We start from the raw sequence: 19548 nt of genomic DNA, 5'->3' as shown, positions 1-19548 counted from the left end.
ACTACTAGAGAGAGAGAGAGACACTAGGTTAGTACTACACACTGCATGGAGAGAGAGAGAGAGAGACACTAGGTTAGTACTACACACTGCATGGAGAGAGAGACTTCTCGTACCTGAGCCAGAGCTTTTTTATAATATACCGGGTTTCCTAGTTCACTACTTTAATTTAAGGTCGGCCGAGAATCAAGAGGAAGGCGGAGTTTGGAGTTCTCAAAGATGGCTGGCTTATTGAAGTTGCAGACATCACATGGCATTTCAGCAGTCAGGTCACAGTTAACGGCTACATTCTAACGAAGCAACAGGAGCAGCTCAGATCTGTGTGTGTGTGTGTGTGTGTGTGTGTGTGTGTGTGTGTGTGTGTGTGTGTGTGTGTGTGTGTGTGTGTGTGTGTGTGTGTGTGTGTGTGTGTGTGTGTGTGCGTGTGTGTGTGTGTGTGTGTGTGTGTGTGAGTGATTAGGCAACTACATGTGTGTGCTTGCGTGTGTGTGTTTGTGTGTGTGTGTTGCAGCTATGCATGTGTTGCAACAGGGAGATTGACAGCAACAACTGCTAGTAGCTGACAAGGCTGACCTCATGTGCTCCCTACATCAGAATAGCTTCTGTAATAAGAGACATATCCCTCTCTGTCCTTCATAACCTTTCCCTATTGGCCTAAATCCTATCTGTTTATAATAAGTTAGTATCATAAATAAGTTTATAAATCAATTAGATTCTGAAAAGTATGAGTTCTCTTTAACATTCTAAACGCTCTATTCCTGTCTTTAACAGCTGTGCTGCATTCCTCTGTCCCCCATATCTTCATTCTCCCTCTACTTCTGGGTATGGCTGTGTATGTTGCCGTTAATATTACTTCTCTAAATGTCCCATCAATGTCTTCTAGTGTAACCCAGAACATACAGAGAAGAACCTTGGCGACACAGAAAGGTTTCCTTGTGTTGTGATTACGTATGAAAGAGCAGGAGCCTTTAGTAAAAGTTCACTCCAGATATGGGCGGTGTAGCTCTGAGACTCTGCTGTGTGTAAGGCAAGCTGAGGCTAATACTGTAGGCTACATGTCCTGCTGGGAGTTTGAAAGATAATAACGACCACTATCTTGTGATAGAAAACGACCTATACAACAGTACCTGTACCAGAGGCGAGTTGGCGGTACAATGTAGCGGGAAAGAGCCATAACAGTAAACAGTAAACGCGGGAGGCGCCGCCATGTTTGTTTCTCTGCAGCTACACTTTAGTGAAAGTAAGACAAACTCCGCTCATTCCACTATATTACCTTAAACTAAAACGATCTCTCAACTTTCGTTAACAAACTACAACAATCACGGTGAGGTTTAGAAACATTACCAACCTGATAAATAAAGACGAGACGGCGAAGAGGCTTGCGTTGTCTGCTGAATCTTCCAATGCTGTGAGAAAATACCACGCATGCGCAGATCCTAACCAGATTCTCCTTGATATAGACTTCCGTCAGTGTAGACGCTGAGCGCATTACTACCACCCAGTGGTCAAAGTCGAGACACTGCAGGTGAATTTGGTATAATTTCAACATATAAATATCATGCTAGTTGATTACTGATATAAAACTATAATTTTTTGTATAATATGTTTTTCAGAAAATTCGCCAATATCTAGCAAATATGTTTAGGATTATTTTTGCTTCTCTTTAAAAAACAAAATTCTAGATGATGGATGAAGCCGGTTTAAATCTTTATTTATTTTTTTACAACACATTAGAGTCCAAAGATTTTCAGAACAGATTTAGGTTAGAGCCTATTTTCATCTTAATAAACACGATAAGAATGAATGTATTCGTATATATTAAATTGACACAACATGCACTACTTCAGACAAAACGAACACTGCATTTGCTACACAATGCTCCACTATAGGAGACATGGGTCTGTGGTTCATTAAAGCTGGGGTGGAGAATTTGGGAAGAAAATGACAGTTGGGATAGAGATTCGAATCCAAATACCTCAAATGCTCCACTTGTTCTCTTTGGTCCCTCTCCTGTCTGTCTGTCTGTCTGTCTGTCTGTCTGTCTGTCTGTCTGTCTGTCTGTCTGTCTGTCTGTCTGTCTGTCTGTCTGTCTGTCTGTCTATGTGATAGGACAATACAGGTAAGATAAGATATGAACGCCCTTATTATTTAATCTTTCAGTGTTTTGTGTGTGTGCGTATGTAAGGGAATATAATATAATAAGACTGCTTTTAGTTATACACACACACACACACACACACACACACACACACACACACGGTAGACAGGTTCATAGAGACAGTCTGGTATGGACGTACAGCTGAAACAAACAAGAAGTTTAATCAGATATGGCAGCCTTCACATGACACCTCAAATAACGTTTATTTATTATGTGTGTATGAGCGTCCCCAAAGCCACTTGAAAACTACATTCCATGATGATGCTCTCTCAACACTGACTCTATGCACCTGCACTGGCTCCATTTATTGAACACATTTACGTGATCATTTGCTCTGGTGTGTGTGTGTGTGTGTGTGTGTGTGTGTGTGTGTGTGTGTGTGTGTGTGTGTGTGTGTGTGTGTGTGTGTGTGTGTGTGTGTGTGTGTGTGTGTGTGTGTGTGTGTGTGTGTGTGTGTGTGTGTGTGAGTGTGTGTGTGTGTGTGTGTGTGTGTGTGTGTGTGTGTGTGTGTGTGTGTGTGTGTGTGTGTGTGTGTGTGTGTGTGTGAATAGCAATCATCAGTGTGTGACAGCAGGGCTATACAGGTGTGCCACATCAAGATGCTGATCTGACATCATGATTAGTGCACTTGTGGCATCTGTGGCATTTTGCTGTGAGACAAAACTGCACATTTCAGGGTGGCCTTTTATTGTGGACAGTCTAAGGCACACTGTGCACTAATCATGATGTCAGATCAGCATCTTGATGTGGCACACCTGTGAGGTGGGATGGATTATCTCAGCAAAGCAGAAGTGCTCACTATCACACATTTAGACAGATTTGTGAACAATGTTTGAGAGAAATGGTAATATTGAGTATCTGGAATGAATTTTAGATCTTTAAGTCCATCTCATGAAAAATGGGAGCAAAAACAAAAGTGTTGCGTTTATATTTTTGTTGAGTGTAGACAGACAGATAGACAGATAGACAGACAGATAGAGCAATGGATAGGCCTGTATGCAAACTGCAGGGGATCCAGTGAGTCATCATTGTTTGCTGATGCCTTAATAACTCTGATAATAAAATGCATGTGAAATACAGATGTGTCTGTTTTATCTGTTCCACAGAAACAAAGCTGAAATGTATTTGATTTATTCAGTCCAATATTTAATAAAATGACAACATAGCTCAAAACTTTAAGCAGTATAAGAATCTGGAAATAACATGATATAATGCTCAATTAAAACATTCAAAAATACTTCAAGCTGAAAACAAAGAAACTATATTCATAAACAATTTGCTAAAGGTAGATATGGTTAAGGATGGGTGACTCATTCTGCCCATTAAAGGATTATTTCACACTTTTAAAAACATTTTTCATGTCTTTCTATAAATATTTCAATCAATCCAAACTAGGATTGTAGTTTAGCTCCAAGACAATTAAAGGACATTTTCAGTTTCTCAGAAAAGTTCATACTCATTCAACTATACGGTTTAGAGTCAGCTTTTCAGCATCCACATGAGTTTTCAACAGGAGATTAATTTTCTAAATTAAACAGTTAGAATAAACATATGCATTATTGAATACAACTTTAAATTGATTAAAATAAAGAAAATAAATGGTTTCAAACTATAAAAAGACAACTGCATGCAGAGCTGTTAAAACATTTCAAAAACGACATAACTATTATAACATTTGACAAGACAGACCTCATCAAATCAAAATGTAAAAGAATTATTCTGATGGGGTCAGATAAACTCTTGGAAATGGGTTTACTCAGATGAATGAGGGTCTAAAACAGAATCTTTTTATCCACATTGAGAGGTGGAATTTCACATGAAAACAGGGCTCTGCATTTATTACATGATATATTCACAATGTCATATCCTGAAAAAAAAAATCCTAATATATTCTCTCACCTTCATGTTTTGATCTATGACAAACAGAAACAGTATATAATAGTTTGCTGATGCCTTAATAACTCTGATAATAACTGATAGTTTAAACACACTTGTGTTTCTTCAGGTAGGAGTTTCTTGTGAAGCTTTTCATACATTTGTCACAACAGTACGGTTTGTGTCCTGTGTGGATTCTCTCATGCCGTGAGAGGTCAGATGATGAGTAGAACCGTTTGTCACAGTGTTGACATTGGTACTCTTTGACTCCAGTGTGGATTCTCTCATGCACTGAGAGGGTAGACGATGTGTAGAACCGTTTGTCACAGTGTTGACATTGGTACTCTTTGACTCCAGTGTGGATACGCTCATGACGATGGTATGAGTCGTAGGAACTGAAGACTTTCCCACATTCCTGACATGGGTAGATTTTTTCCTTTGTGTGGATGTTTCTGTGAGTATTGTAAGAATTTAGCTGGGTGAATCTCTGGCCACAGTCCTCACAGCTGTACGGCTTCTCTCCGGTGTGAATACGTTGGTGGACTTTGAGGTTTCCTGATCGAGCGAAGGTTTCCCCACACTGGTCACAGCTGTACGGCTTCTCTCCGGTGTGAATACCTTGGTGGCGTTTGAGGTTTCCTGCTGTAGTGAAGGTTGTCCCACATTGGTCACAGCTGTACGACTTCTCTCCAGTGTGAATACGTTGGTGGCCTTTGAGGGATCCTGATTGAGCGAAGGTTACCCCACACTGGTCACAGCTGTACGGCTTCTCTCCAGTGTGAATACGTTGGTGGCGTTTGAGGTGTCCTGATGTAGTGAAGGTTGTCCCACATTGGTCACAGCTGTACGGCTTCTCTCCAGTTTGGATTCTCTGATGAGTCATTAAGGCCGACCTCGATATGAACTCTTTCTTACACTGTTGACAGCGGTGAGGTTTAGGTTTCTTTGTTCCTTTTTGTTTCTGTAGCGACAGACAGACAGAAATACAAAGACAGAGTATGAGTGAGGCAGAGATGTGCAGTCAGGGTCGGCAGAAGGGATGGGAATCGTTAGGATTTTAGAACAGATGAAAAGAAGACAAGGACTTTAATACTCAAATACATTGGAGACCCAGGTCACACACATTAGGGTGGGGCCAGTAATCACACAGAATGCACCAGAGAACAGGGAGATTGACGAGTTGTAACAATTACCAATAGCTATAGATATACACTCACCGGCCACTTTATTGGGTACAGTGGTTCAATTTCTTGTTAACACATACAACTAATCAGCCAATCACATGGCAGCAACTAAGTGCATATAGGCATGTAGACCTGGACAGGACAACTATTTGAAGTTAAAACCGAGCAACAGAATGGGAAAGAAAGAGGGTTTAGTGACTTTGAACATGGCAATGTTGATGGTGCTAGATGGGCTGGTCTGAGTATTTCAGAAACTGCTGATCTAATGGAATTTTAAGTCCAAACCATCTCTAGGGTTTACAGAGAATGGCCCGAAAAAGAAAAAATATCCAGTGAGCGGCAGTTGTGTGGACGAAAATGCCTTGTTGGTGTCAGAGGTCATAGGAGAATCAGGCCCGGATTAACCCCTTAGGGTGCCCCGGGGTGACTTCACATGAAATGCCCCTGTCCTTCAACTTTGCACAAAATTTTAAAATGTACTATGGCATTAAGGCCACAGATTTACAGGAAAGTGTAGCTAAAGACAAGTACAGACTCACCACACATAGACTACTACAGAAACATTTAGATCCAACCAAAAATCTTGACACTGACAGGAGTCTCATACTAAACCTAAATAAAACTAAAATTATGATATTTGGAAACTGTAAAAAATCAGAAAACATTGAGGTACAAATAGAGGGTGTAAACTTAGAAAGGGTATATGAAAACAAATTTCTGGGGGTAATCATTGACGACAGAATTTGCTGGAAACCTCATATAAAACACATACAAACCAAACTATCAAGAAGCATTTCAGTCCTGTCCAAAGCTAAGCACTTCCTGAATAATAAATCACTCCATATTCTTTATAACTCATTAATATTACCATATTTGTATTACTGTTCAGAAATCTGGGGAAACACATACAAAAGCTCTTTACAACCGTTGTATATTCTTCAGAAGCGAGCCATTAGAATAATCCATAATGTAAATTATCATGAACATACTAATCAACTATTCATACAGTCCAAAACTCTCAAATTTCCTGATCTGGTTGAATTCAAAACTGCCCAAATAATCTTCAAAACCAGAAATTATATGCTACCAAAAAACATACAGGCAATGTTTTCTGAAAGGGAGGGACGTTATAAGTTAAGGGGACAGCTGAACTTCAAGGTCCACCACACACGCACAACGAAAAAGAGCTTCTGTATCAGCATCTACGGAGTTAAATTGTGGAATAAGTTAAGTGTGGAAGTACAGAAAAGCCAAAACATAAGACAGTTCAAAAACAAATATAAAGACATCATCTTCACAAAGTACAGAAATTTAGAAAAGCCTTTATAACATGGACATATGTAGACTGTAGTTTTGTAGAATACATGGTATTTGTATTTATATTTGTAATATTTATATATGTATAGTAACTTACAATATACATGTATGGGTATTTATAATGTAATATAAATAGTTTATAGTATATATATATGTGATTGTTTATTATATATACAGTATCTCACAAAAGTGAGTACACCCCTCACATTTCTTCAAATATTTCATTATATCTTTCCATGGGACAACACTGAAGAAATGACACTTTGATACAATGTAAAGTAGTCAGTGTACAGCTTATATAACTGTGTAAATTTATTGTCGCCTCAAAATAAATCGACACACAGCCATTAATGTCTAAACTGAAGGCAACAAAAGTGAGTACACCCCTGAGTGAAAATGTCCAAATTGGGCCCAAAGTGTCAATATTTTGTGTGGCCACCATTATTTTCCAGCACTACCTTAACCCTCTTGGGCATGGAGTTCACCAGAGCTTCACAGGTTGTCACTGGAACCCTCTTCCACCCATTCATGACAACATCACGGAGCTGGTGGATATTAGAGACCTTGTGCTCCTCCATCTCTCGTTTTAAGAAGCCCCAAAGATGCTCAATAGGGTTTAGGTCTGGAGACATGCTTGGCCAGTCCATAACCTTTACTCTCAGCTTCTTTAGCAAGCCACTGGTCGTCTTGGAGATGTGTTTGGGGTCGTTATCATGTTGCAGTACTGCCCTGCGGCCCAGTTTAAGAAGGTTGAGTGCACGTTTTCAGTGTCATACCGAGAGGTTGGCTTTGGAAAATTGACGTATGAGTGCTGCCAGCATTGCTGAAGAGCTTGAAGGGGTGGGAGGTCAGCCTGTCAATGCTCAGACCATACGCCGCACTCTGCATCATACTGGTCTGCATGGCTGTCGTCCCAGAAGGAAACCTATTCTAAAGATGATGCACAAGAAACCCCACAAAAAGTTTGCTGAAGACAAGCAGACTAAGGACATGGATCACTGCAACCATGTCCTGTGGTCTGATGAGACCAAAATACATTTATTTGGTTCAGATGGTGTTAAGAGTGTGGAGCGGCAACCAGGTGAGGAGTACAAAGACAAGTGTGTCTTGCCTAGAGTCAAGCATGGTGGTTGGAGTGTCATGGTCTGGGGCTGCATGAGTGCTGTCAGCACTGGGGATCTACAGTTCATTGAATCTTAACATGTAATGTGACATACTGAAGCAGAACATGATCCCCTCCCTCCGTAAACTGGGCCACAGGGCAGTACTGCAACATGATAAAGACCCCAAACACACCTCCAAGACGACCACTGCCTTGCTACAGAAGCTGAGGGTAAAGGTTATGGACTGGCCAAGCATGTCCCCAGACCTAAACCCTATTGAGCATCTTTGGGGCATCCTCAAACGGGAGATGGAGGAGTGCAAGGTCTCCAGTATCCACCAGCTCCTTGATGTCGTCATGAATGGGTGGAAGAGGATTCCAGTGGCAACCTGTGAAGCTCTGGTGAACTCCATGCCCAAGAGGGTTAAGGTAGTGCTGGAAAATAATGGTGGCCACACAAAATATTGACACTTTGGGCCCAATTTGGACATTTTTTCTAAGGGGTGTACTCACTTTTGTAACCGGCAGTTTAGACATTAATGGCTGTGTGTCGAGTTATTTTGAGGGGACAGTAAATTTACACTGTTATATAAGCTGTACACTGACTCCTTTACATTGTATCAAAGTGTCATTTCTTCAGTGTTGTCCCATGGAAAGATATAATTAAATATTTGAAGAAATGTGAGGGGTGTACTCACTTTTGTGAGATACTGTATGTATATGTGTGTGTGTATGTATGTATGTGTATGTATATATATATATATATATATATATATATATATATATGCACAAAATGATTCGGTACTCATGTATATATGCATTATTATAGCTTTTTATTATACTGACATGCTAATAACATAATCTATCCAAGCAAAATTGATCTGTTAAGGGGTAGGACTAGATAAGTTTTTTACTTCCTCCTACCCCCTTTCGAGCATGTCTGTTTTTCATTTTTTTTTTTTTTTTAATTCTATTTCTTTGTTTTTCTTTTGTTTGTTTGTTATTTATTCATCTATTTTTTATTGCATGTTCGAAATAAAGACAATCAATCAATCAATCAATACTAGCCTTGAACTGATGCTCAAATCAGAATGCAACACCCATCACCATGCAACACGTCATGATGAATATAAATATTTCAATAATAAATGACCTTAGGGCATACAAAGACATTAATTAGCATGCAGGTTTAACTCTCCTGCATAGATTTATTTAAAAGTGAAGACAACCTAGAGTCACATTACTTTGTAGTGAAGTGATATCTTTATACCATTAAGATGAAATCATAGCCTAATTGACATTGATCTAAATCAGCGTTTCTCAAAGTGTGGGGCGCGCCCCACTGGTGGGGAATAGAGACATGACAGGTGGGGCGCGAGGAACGGGAGGAAATTTCACTTTTTCTTTTGTTTTTATTATATTCTTATTAGAGGTGGGCATAGATTATTTTTTTTAATCTAGATTAATCTCATTGAATTTTGGAATGAATCTAGATGAATCTAGATTAAAATGGCTCATTTGAATTCCTTCATAATATGTGTGTGCTCCCTAAATAATGACTCAAAGTAAGTCTTTGAGAACGTGTTTCTCAAGCCAGGTGGCTTTCATTTCGTCATCAGAACGAGTGTCTAATTATTGCGAACAAATAATATTCTAACAATTTAATCAGATATAAGGCTAAAAATCACAACACTGCACTGTTTTTTGTGCTTAAAAAAACGAAAAAACTAATTTGTTGGGTATAGGCTATAACGGAAAATAAAGCCATTAATTTTGTGCTTCAAGTGAAACATTAAATATTATTTTTACATAAATAATAAAGTCCTTATAAACTTTTCAAGAAGCTGGACTAGAGTGAATATTGGACAGGCTTTATAGGTCCATGGCTTTTACCTGTGGGACAGCGCTTCACCTAACAGCTGGCTGCAACACCAACCTACAGTCTATTGTGCGATGGAGAGCTAGTTATCATTAGCATCAGCGTTAGCCGACATCACAGCAAGAGCTGAATAATGTAACACATTACACAAGTTACACTACATGAAAACAACGGGCTGTAGACGCTAGAGTTATAATTGCGTGTAGGAAACATTGTTGAGACTGGAATTTCGTACCACAGCGGCCGTTCCATAATACAACACTCCCTTTAGCAATGGCTGAATATAAGACCTCCCTCTGCTGTGTATCTGCGGGAGCGAGTGGCATTAATAACTTAAAAACAGTAAACGTTTAACATGATTACGGGCTTTTAGATGCTTTAATCATATGCCGAATTTATAAACAGACCATATTATTAACAATAAATTAAGTTATGTACATGTCAGAGTTACGTACATGGATACATTCATAAGTAAACATTGAATAGACAGATTTGTGAAGGGGGTTTGGCGCGCGTTTGAGCGTTACATTAGCGATCCTGCAGCCAGGTGGTGTGTGTCGTGGGCAAGTGATGGAGAGAGAGAGCGGCGGGTGTGTGAGAGAAGCTTCGCTCCTGCCATAAAGGCTCCTCAAGTGTCAACAACGGCCCCCGGCTATTATTACCCGACCAGAGAACACACGGAAGGGGGTTCACCCTGACGGCGAACAGCCATGGGCCCTGGAGGGAACCATCTCCCCTGAGCCGAACAGGAGGTGGAATAAGAGATTAACGGCAATATTTTTTTTATCGCCGATAAGAGTTTTGCGTTAACGCAGCACGTTAACGCCGATAACGGCCCACCACTAATTCTTATATATTTTCTTTTACTATGCTTTAATTTTCTATATACACTGTAAATCACTTTGTGATTCTGTCTGTGAAAAGCGCTATATAAATAAATGTAAATTACTTATTTTTCCTGTAGGCTTTTAATTTTTAGGTAGGAGCGAAAGTTTGACAGACATAGCAACAGTAACTAATGGGGGCGGGGCTAAGCGGAACAAACTTTCGCGCGGATGGGTAGCAGGCTAGCTAGCCGCTAGTGTGTGGACCACAATTACACAACATGGATACATTTGTGACACGCACCTCAAAGGTCGTCGAGCCAGAGCCAGCGCCTGCAGAGAAACAAAAATCTGACGGGCCTAATCAACCAAAAAGCCAACCGAAAAGAAAATATGATGAAGGGTATCTTGCTCTTGGATTCACGGCAGCGGTGGTGGGGGCAGAGGAGAGACCCCTGTGTGTTCTGTGTCTAAAACCGCTAGCAGCAGACAGCATGAGACCCAACAAATTAAAGAGACACCTAGAGACCACACACCCCAATCACGTCAATAGTGCGAGTCACTGTGCGAGGATTTGCTGTTTTGCAAATACATAAAAAATAGAGCCACTGCTGATGAGCTGTTCAAGATAATGGACAGTTTCCTCAAAGAACACGACCTTAAATGGGAAAACTGTGTGGGCTTTTGCTCTGATGGCGCACAGACCATGGCAGGGTCAAGAAACGGGTTGCAGGCTCTAATAAAGAGGGTTGCGCCAAATGCACATTGGACACACTGTGTCATTCACCGAGAAGCGCTCGCGTCAAGGCAGCTCAGCCCCGAACTCAATGAGGTTTTGACAGATGTTGTGAGCGCGGTAAATTTTATCAAAACCTGAAAAGCGCGACTGTTCTCTGCACTGTGTGAGGAAATGTGAGCTGATCATACAGCCGTGCTGTTTGATCAGCGAAGCAAGGTGGCTCTCCCGGGGCAAAGTGCTGTCGCGCGTCTTTGAGCTCAGGGCAGAGATTCGGATCTTTTTGGAGGAGGAGCGCATGCATGAGGCTGCAAGCAAGTTCAGTGATGAACAATTTCTGTTGAAGCTGGCCTACCTCAGCGATATGTTTGGCAAGCTGAATGAGTTAAATCTTCAGCTCCAAGGCAAGGATAAGCACATACCCCAACTGGCAGACAAAATCACTGCGTTCTCCCGAAAGCTCGAGGGATGGGGCAGGCGCCTCGACCAACAAAATATTGATGCCTTTGAGAACCTGGGTGAGGTTGCTGAAACCACCGATTCTGGTGCCACCACAGTGATCCCCTGCATCAAGCAACACATCTCCTCCCTGAGAGAACTGTTTCACAAATACAAAAAATAAAGCCAACTCGGAGCTGTCGGGTTTCAGTCAGGCTTTTTGCTCACTCCCCCGTCTGCACTCGGCTGCTCTCGAGCCGCAACTGGGCTCTAATGAGCCTAGTGTCTCTCTCTTTGCACCTGTCCACACCTTCGTGGCGTCACATCGGCTTATAAACTCACCACAGCTACACATTAGCAGATAGAAATAATGGTCGATAAGCCTTACCTTTTATAACTTATTCCTCCATTTCTTGCTGGCAAAAAAAAACTTCGGACTGAAGGAACATTTTGATCCGAGGCTTTTGTTTACATAAATTTGGCGCCGCTGCCGCCGTGTCATTGTGGACTGGTCCATGATGGGGGAGGGGGGCACTTTGCTTACACCCAAGTTAAAATAATAATAATTTTTCTCATTAATAATCTTAACAATGGTTCATTTTGTACATGTTTGTGTATCTTCCAGTATATGGCCGATATACAATATGAAAAAAATGTTTAGGGTCTAATCATTGTCCTGATCATTTGGTGCCCCCCTAATGGCTATATTTGGTTGGTGCCCCAGGGCACTCGCCCGATCCATTATATGGATAATCCGGTCTTGAGGAGAATGGGCAGACTGGTTTGAGATGATAGAAAGGCAACAGTAACTCAAATAACCACTCGTTACAACCAAGGTATGCAGAATACCGTCTCTGAACACAGAATATGACCAAACTTGAAGCAGATGGGCTACAGCAGCAGAAGACCCCACCGGGTGCCACTCCTGTCAGCTAAGAACAGGAAACTGAGGCTACAATTCGCCAAGGCTCACCAAAATTGGACAAAAAAAGATTGGAAAAATCTTGCCTGGTCTGATCAGTCTTGACTTCAGTTGAGAACTTCAGATGGTAGCGTCAGAATTTGGCATTAAAAACAACATGAAAGCATGGATCCATCCTGCCGTGCACCATCAACCATGCCACATTCAAAGTCACCATGTGATTGGCTGATTAGCTATTTGTTTTTACAACCAGTGAAAATATCTTCAACCACACCAAGGTTTCAGATATATGCACATGCGCCTTATAACTGGAGTGCACACTTGGTGTGATTACTAGTAGGGGTGTGAACTCTTACAAAAATGTCAAATAGTTTGTGTATTTTTTATTTGAAATGAATTTATGCGTGTTTCCAGAACACATTGAAGTCATTTTCAAAACCTAATTTTTTTATTTATATTTATTGATTTTTCCAAAACGGTTATAATTTACTAACCAGTTACACGTGCACACACCCCTAGGTGCTAGGATATCCATTAGTGGCTTGTAGAGTAGAACCCAGGAGTCACTTCATTTGTTCGTCTAGGGGAACCTATAAAGATGTTAAACACACTTGACGCAGTATTTTGTATTTAATTTTTTAGATTTGTTTATTTAAAAAGGGACAGCGAACATTAATAAAATTGAGCACCAGAGTTCAAAATTAAAATGTACCAGATTTAGCCATGCAGGTGTAACAGTGTAAATAATTACTTGGCTTAAATGTTAAAGCGAACATTAATAACCTATAGCACATTAAAACACATAAGCACTTAAACACAGACCAAAGCACATAAGCACAAACAAGGAGCATAAACACAACTAGTAAACACAAAGACAAACACACTATCCCAGATTATAGCAGCATGTTTGATTGGTCAGTAACCAGTGTTTAATAGATTCTGAGAAGGATGTGATGTTCCTTGGTTCTGTGGGTATAGTATTCCAAGTATGTGCTGCTTGATATGAAAAGGCTGACTGCCCAAAATAACTTCTTCTATGGTATTTCACAATCTTGTGGATGCTCTGGTGGGAGAGTTTATATTTTGTTGCAAACATTAGACAACAATTCAGTTAACTGTCTTTATAAAGAATTCACTGCCCACAACTTATACTTTAACTGCAACATGATATGTTAAGTACAAAATCAGCAAGCTGTCATTATAACACCATAGTGATATGAACTGCAGTGTTTCCCCTACCATTATACAGGCCTGGCGGCCCCGCCAGGCCAACAGCAGCCTGACATAAAAAAAATATATATATATATATATTTTTTTAAATACATTTTTCATTGATTCCGTAATAATCATTTGCGAGCGTCTGCGCGGCACTGTCGGCCTGTCTTTACAACCTCTCGTTTGATCATCCCATCAGCTGATCTGTGTGTCTGCTTGTGTGTGTGTGTGTGTGTGTGCGTGTGCTCACGGCGATGCACGTGTGCATTCGGTGCGCACTTGTTAAACACGGAAGCCAAAGAGCAGAAGCATGACTAGCAAGCAAACGCTGAACTAGTGGCAAAAATAAACCCAGCGCCTGCTCTATGGAGATATTAAGGACTCAGTAACAGGGACGTTGAACAGGAAAAAGTGCTGAGCAAAACTTAGAAAGTTAAAATCGCTACGTCGCCGTGGCAACACAACCAATCTGTATCAACAGCTGAGACAGCGCTGAAAAAAACGGCATGGACTCGTTTCAGTAAGTTTACAGAAGTGCCACACTGCTACTGCCTTTGACATTCTCAGAAAAGCATTCATTTATGTTCAAGGGACATATTAATTTACTTATTGTTTTAACTGTTAAGTTATCTTGAAAACAGCTGGCTATTGTAGCCCTATTTGTATTTTCAATGCTACTTTATTTTTATGTTTTAAATTGAGAAATAGGCTAGATGAAATATAATGGTCGGAAAAGGGAATTTGCCTTATGTAGCACACATGTTGATAGGCTAATCATGATGTGTAGCCTATGTTAATTCATTTATTTTCAACAAGGCTATTTGCATTAAAAAAAAAATTCAATAGGCTAGCTTCAGGGTTAGGTGATTCAGATTATTCCAGAAATGAGTAGCCTACTAGACAGGAGCTGTCTATATTAGATCTTAGTGTTTATTGTTTTTTATTGAAATCCACATGTTTTTCTTGAATAGTTTACATGGCTTGTGTCTCCAAATTATTACAGAAAATAGTTATAGGCAGGACATATGACAGCTGTTTACAGAGCACAGAATTAATCAGAGTTCACCTCTCAAAGTGCACCAGATTGATGCATTTAACTTTAAAAATTATAAGGTTTTCTTCTGCAGGGGGATGCCCTCAGACCCCAGAAGGTCCATTCTCACCCAGCAGGATCTAAAAATCCTGTGAGAAACACCACATGTACAAACGTACTGAATGTGAAAGCACGACCCTCTGCCCTCATTCTTAACGGGCTGTCAAAAGAGGCTCATCCCAAATGGGGTTCGTTTTGGTCAATTTCTTCTAGAAATTTGGTACGCACGCGGCGCGCATACTCTTTATCAGCTCTTACCACCGGGCCTAAAGAAAATTCTAGGGGAAACACTGAAGTGTATAGTCACCGTTTGTGGAGAACTCATGCTTCTTCCTCGGTGGCAGCAGATAGTAACCAGAGAAGGTGTTTGTGTGTCGAGCTCACAGACGTTTGATCAGACAGGACGTGCTTCTTCTTCTTCGTTTTGTTTTACTGGCGGGTGGCACCTAGTGTTAAAGGAATAAATGAAAAAAATGAAATTAAATAAATACAACTCATTTGTATGAATATAATACGTTATATTCGTACGTTACTAACTTTTCCCTGTTCTCTTCAGACCTCAGGGCAAATGACATGCTCAACTGTTTCTGATTCTACATTACAGCTGCCTGGTCCTGATGGATGCTTACCTATAAGATGCACAGTACTGTTTAACCCTGTTTGCCCTAATCTAAGTCTTGTAATGATGGTTTGTTCTCTGGAGTTCCTTCCTCAGATGTCCCTTCCTCCTACTTTGGACTCTATATTGTGTAGATGGCCTTTAGTTCCTGTGTGCCACTGTTTATAGACGCTATTTCTGCCTTATCTTCATTGGACACTGCTGTCTTCTCTGCATCTTTTAGCACTGGGTACAGCAACTCTCTGAACCCCCCTCATCTTTTCTACATTCCCCATACCGTACTTATAGGAGTTGACCTGCCTGTGTTATTACAAAACTCCCTCCAACTTTATTTCTTTGCCTTCTTCACTACTAGAGAGAGAGAGAGAGAGACACTAGGTTAGTACTACACACTGCATGGAGAGAGAGACTTCTCGTACCTGAGCCAGAGCTTTTTTATAATATACCGGGTTTCCTAGTTCACTACTTTAATTTAAGGTCGGCCGAGAATCAAGAGGAAGGCGGAGTTTGGAGTTCTCAAAGATGGCTGGCTTATTGAAGTTGCAGACATCACATGGCATTTGTTTGGCATTGCACTCTGTTTTTCACTCTGCTTTAAGGTTCATCACAGGAGATGCTTATGACACACACCATTGTCTTTTATATGAAAAGGTTGGGTGGTCCTCCCTTAAAGAGAGACGTGACGCACATTGGCATGTTTTTATTTACAAAGCCTTGCCCGGGAAGCTTCCTCGTTATTTAACTGAATTGCTGCAAATCTCAGATGGGCTTTATCAGACCCGCTCCACTGACATGCTTATGCTTTATGTCCCACAAGCCCGGTCTGAGCTAGGAAAGACAGCTTTTAGCTTCAGTGCCCCTGACTCCTGGAACAACTTACAGCAACAAATTAAACTAAATAACTTCATATCCTTTAACCAATTTAAACAAACTATTTTAAATCTGCCAAACTCTACCTGTAACTGTTTTAATTAGGCTATATTGTACTTTCACCCATTTAATTTTAATTGCTACCACTTAATCTTCACCACTGTGTAAATGTTTCAATTGTTTTTTTTTCTCTTCACCTGTTGTTGTGTATTTGATGTATTTGCGTTGAATATTGTTCATGTATTGTTGTTTTTCCTTTGAATTTGTTTGAACTCGACGTCATTGAAAATGAGGGTCACCCCTCAATTGGTCTCTCGAGGATAAATAAAAGTTAAATGAAAAATGAAATGAAAATTTCAGCAGTCAGGTCACAGTTAACGGCTACATTCTAACAAAGCAACAGGAGCAGCTCAGATCTGTCTGTGTGTGTGTGTGTGTGTGTGTGTGTGTGTGTGTGTGTGTGTGTGTGTGTGTGTGTGTGTATGCGCGTGTGTGTGTGTGTGTGTGTGTGTGTGTGTGTGTGTGTGTGTGTGTGTGTGTGTGAGTGTGTGTGTGTGTGTGTGTGTGTGTGTTTGTGAGTGATTAGGCAACTACATGTGTGTGCTTGTGCGTGTGTGTGTGTTTGTGTGTGTGTGTGTGTTGCAGCTATGCATGTGTTGCAACAGGGAGATTGACAGCAACAACTGCTAGTAGCTGACAAGGCTGACCTCATGTGCTCCCTACATCAGAATAGCTTCTGTAATAAGAGACATATCCCTGTCTGTCCTTCATAACCTTTCCCTATTGGCCTAAATCCTATCTGTTTATAATAAGTTAGTATCATAAGTATCATAAATAAGTTTATAAATCAATTAGATTCTGAAGAGTATGAGTTCTCTTTAACATTCTAAACGCTCTATTCCTGTGCTGCATTCCTCTGTCCCCCATATCTTCATTCTCCCTCTACTTCTGGGTATGGCTATGTATGCTGCCGTTAATATTACTTCTCTAAATGTCCCATCAATGTCTTCTAGTGTAACCCAGAACATACAGAGAAGAACCTTGGCGACACAGAAAGGTTTCCTTGTGTTGTGATTACGTATGAAAGAGCAGGAGCCTTTAGTAAAAGTTCACTCCAGATATGGGCGGTGTAGCTCTGAGACTGTGCTGTGTGTAAGGCAAGCTGAGGCTAATACTGTAGGCTACATGTCCTGCTGGGAGTTTGAAAGATAATAACGACCACCATCTTGTGATAGAAAACGACCTATACAACAGTACCTGTACCAGAGGCGAGTTGACGGTACAATGTAGCGGGAAAGAGCCATAAAAGTAAACAGTAAACGCGGGAGTCGCCGCCATGTTTGTTATTTGGCAGTTACACTTTTGTAAAAGTAAGACAAACTCCGCTCATTCCACTATATTACCTTAAACTGAAACGATCTCTCAACATTCGTTAACAAACTACAACAACCACTGTGAGGTTTAGAAACATTACCAACCTGATAAATAAAGACGAGACGGCGAAGAGGCTTGTGTTGTCTGCTGAATCTTCCAGTGTTGTGAGAAAATACCACGCATGCGCAGATCCTAACCAGATTCTCCTTCATATAGACTTCCGTCAGTGTAGACGCTGAGCGCATTACTACCACCCAGTGGTCAAAGTCGAGACACTGCAGGTGAATGGGATATAATCATAGATATCATTTCAACATATAAATATCATGCTAGTTGATTACTGATATAAAACTATAATTTTTTGTATAATATATTTTATCTAGCAAATATGTTTAGGATTATTTTTGCTTCTCTTCAAAAACCAAAATTCTAGATGATGGATGAAGCCAGTTTAAATCTTTATTTATTTTTTTACAACACATTAGAGTCCAAAGATTTTCAGAACAGATTTAGGTTAGAGCCTATTTTCATCTTAACAAGAACAAATTAACACAAACAAGAACACAAACACACAACTGAAAAAATAACACAAAAACAAAAGACAAAATAAAATAAACAGCTACCATGGCGTACTCTACTTAACAGGTTTCTAAGGACATTGTTTAAACTAAAGGTAAATGTTAAGCAGAACATAGTAGGACACTTATTTCAACTCTATTATTATCAGTTCTAGGAATATTGTATGTCCCTGTGCATTCAAAATGTAGTATGACATCTAAGGTGCCCACCATAATAGTAATAAAAATAAACGTTATTCACATAGCACTTTTCAAACACAGTTACAAAGTGCTGAACAAATAAAAGCACAACTAAAACAAAGAACATAAAATACATGTGATGAACAGACATTAATGAGCCATATAAAGGAGGGACTGGATTTACATGTTGGTCGACGGTCTTAAATAAAGATCTAGGATTGTGTTTCTGGGCAGATATGAGATTTGAATAATAGCATGTCCTTGTGTTCGTCACCATTATGTGAGATGAGCAAATGCTCTTTTTAGCCAGGTGCACCTGGAGGCCTGATTTCTTCCACTGGCCTTCAGCTTTTCTGCAATTCCTTTTTGCAGACCTGACAACTCTCATTTAACCAAGGCTGTTTCCCTGTTTTTAAGTTAGATCTTGGCTTAAGAGGGGCAGTGACATCCATGGTTGAGGAGCACAGCTGGTTAAAATAATTCAAGAAGTCATTTGTATCAGAGACATCAGGAATCGAAAGGCACTGGTAAATGGACTTGACTTATATAGCACTTTTCTAGCCGATTTTCTCAGCCCCAAAGCGCTTTACATATCTTACCACATTCACCCATTCACACACACTCATACACCGATGGCAGTAGCTGCCACGCAAGGCGCTCTCTGAATCATCGGGAGCAATTTGGGGTTCAGTGTCTTGCCCAGGGACACTTCGACATGTGGCGGGTAGGCTGGGAATCGAACCTCCGACCCTGCACTCCAGAGGCAATCTTCCTACCCACTTCGCCACTGCCGCCCAGGTAGTGGAGTAGAGCCGGTCAGCGGAGGGAAATCCTGCGTGTCCAAGGTGACGAACCGGTTGGGGAGCTGTAGTAGCATGAGGCAAAGGTTGCGGGGGTTTCACCTCCCTGCGATTTCTCCGGACCACGGACCACGGACCACGGACCACGGACCATGGCTCTTGGTTGAGGGTTGAGCTGTGTATCCTTGGATTAGGAGTAAAGGTGATTTTACCCGGTATCCGGGGTTTAGCCCGTAGCCAGCCATCCTCTACTCGAGATTTTTTCAACCGGAACGGTGGAGTCCAGCTCCGCTTCAGCTGTGGCTGAACGAGCTGCACCCAACGTGACCAGGGAATCCATGTGTAGTTCTTCATCCCTGAGCTGGTAAAGGTTGGAGATGCGTCCTT

The 19548-nt window shown here is 40.8% G+C and overlaps 1 protein-coding gene across 1 annotated transcript; it reads right to left on the bottom strand.

The window, feature by feature from the left end:
- Positions 1–3286: 3286 nt before the first annotated feature.
- On the bottom strand, positions 3287–17763 carry LOC307270551 (uncharacterized protein). The gene is made up of 3 exons (XM_080054433.1): positions 17708–17763; positions 15048–15186; positions 3287–4991 (listed from the first exon to the last, which is right to left on the bottom strand). Exons 2-3 carry the CDS (start codon positions 15063–15065, stop codon positions 4137–4139), a joined length of 873 nt encoding a protein of 290 aa, XP_079910559.1. The 5' UTR covers positions 15066–15186; positions 17708–17763; the 3' UTR covers positions 3287–4136.
- Positions 17764–19548: the final 1785 nt, after the last annotated feature.

Source organism: Ammodytes marinus (assembly GCF_949987685.1).
Source record: "Ammodytes marinus genome assembly, contig: scaffold_34, whole genome shotgun sequence".
NCBI classification, from domain to species: Eukaryota; Metazoa; Chordata; class Actinopteri; order Uranoscopiformes; family Ammodytidae; genus Ammodytes; species Ammodytes marinus.
The sequence above is the reverse complement of the archived record's forward strand: the minus strand, read 5'-3'. Positions and strand labels throughout refer to the sequence as shown.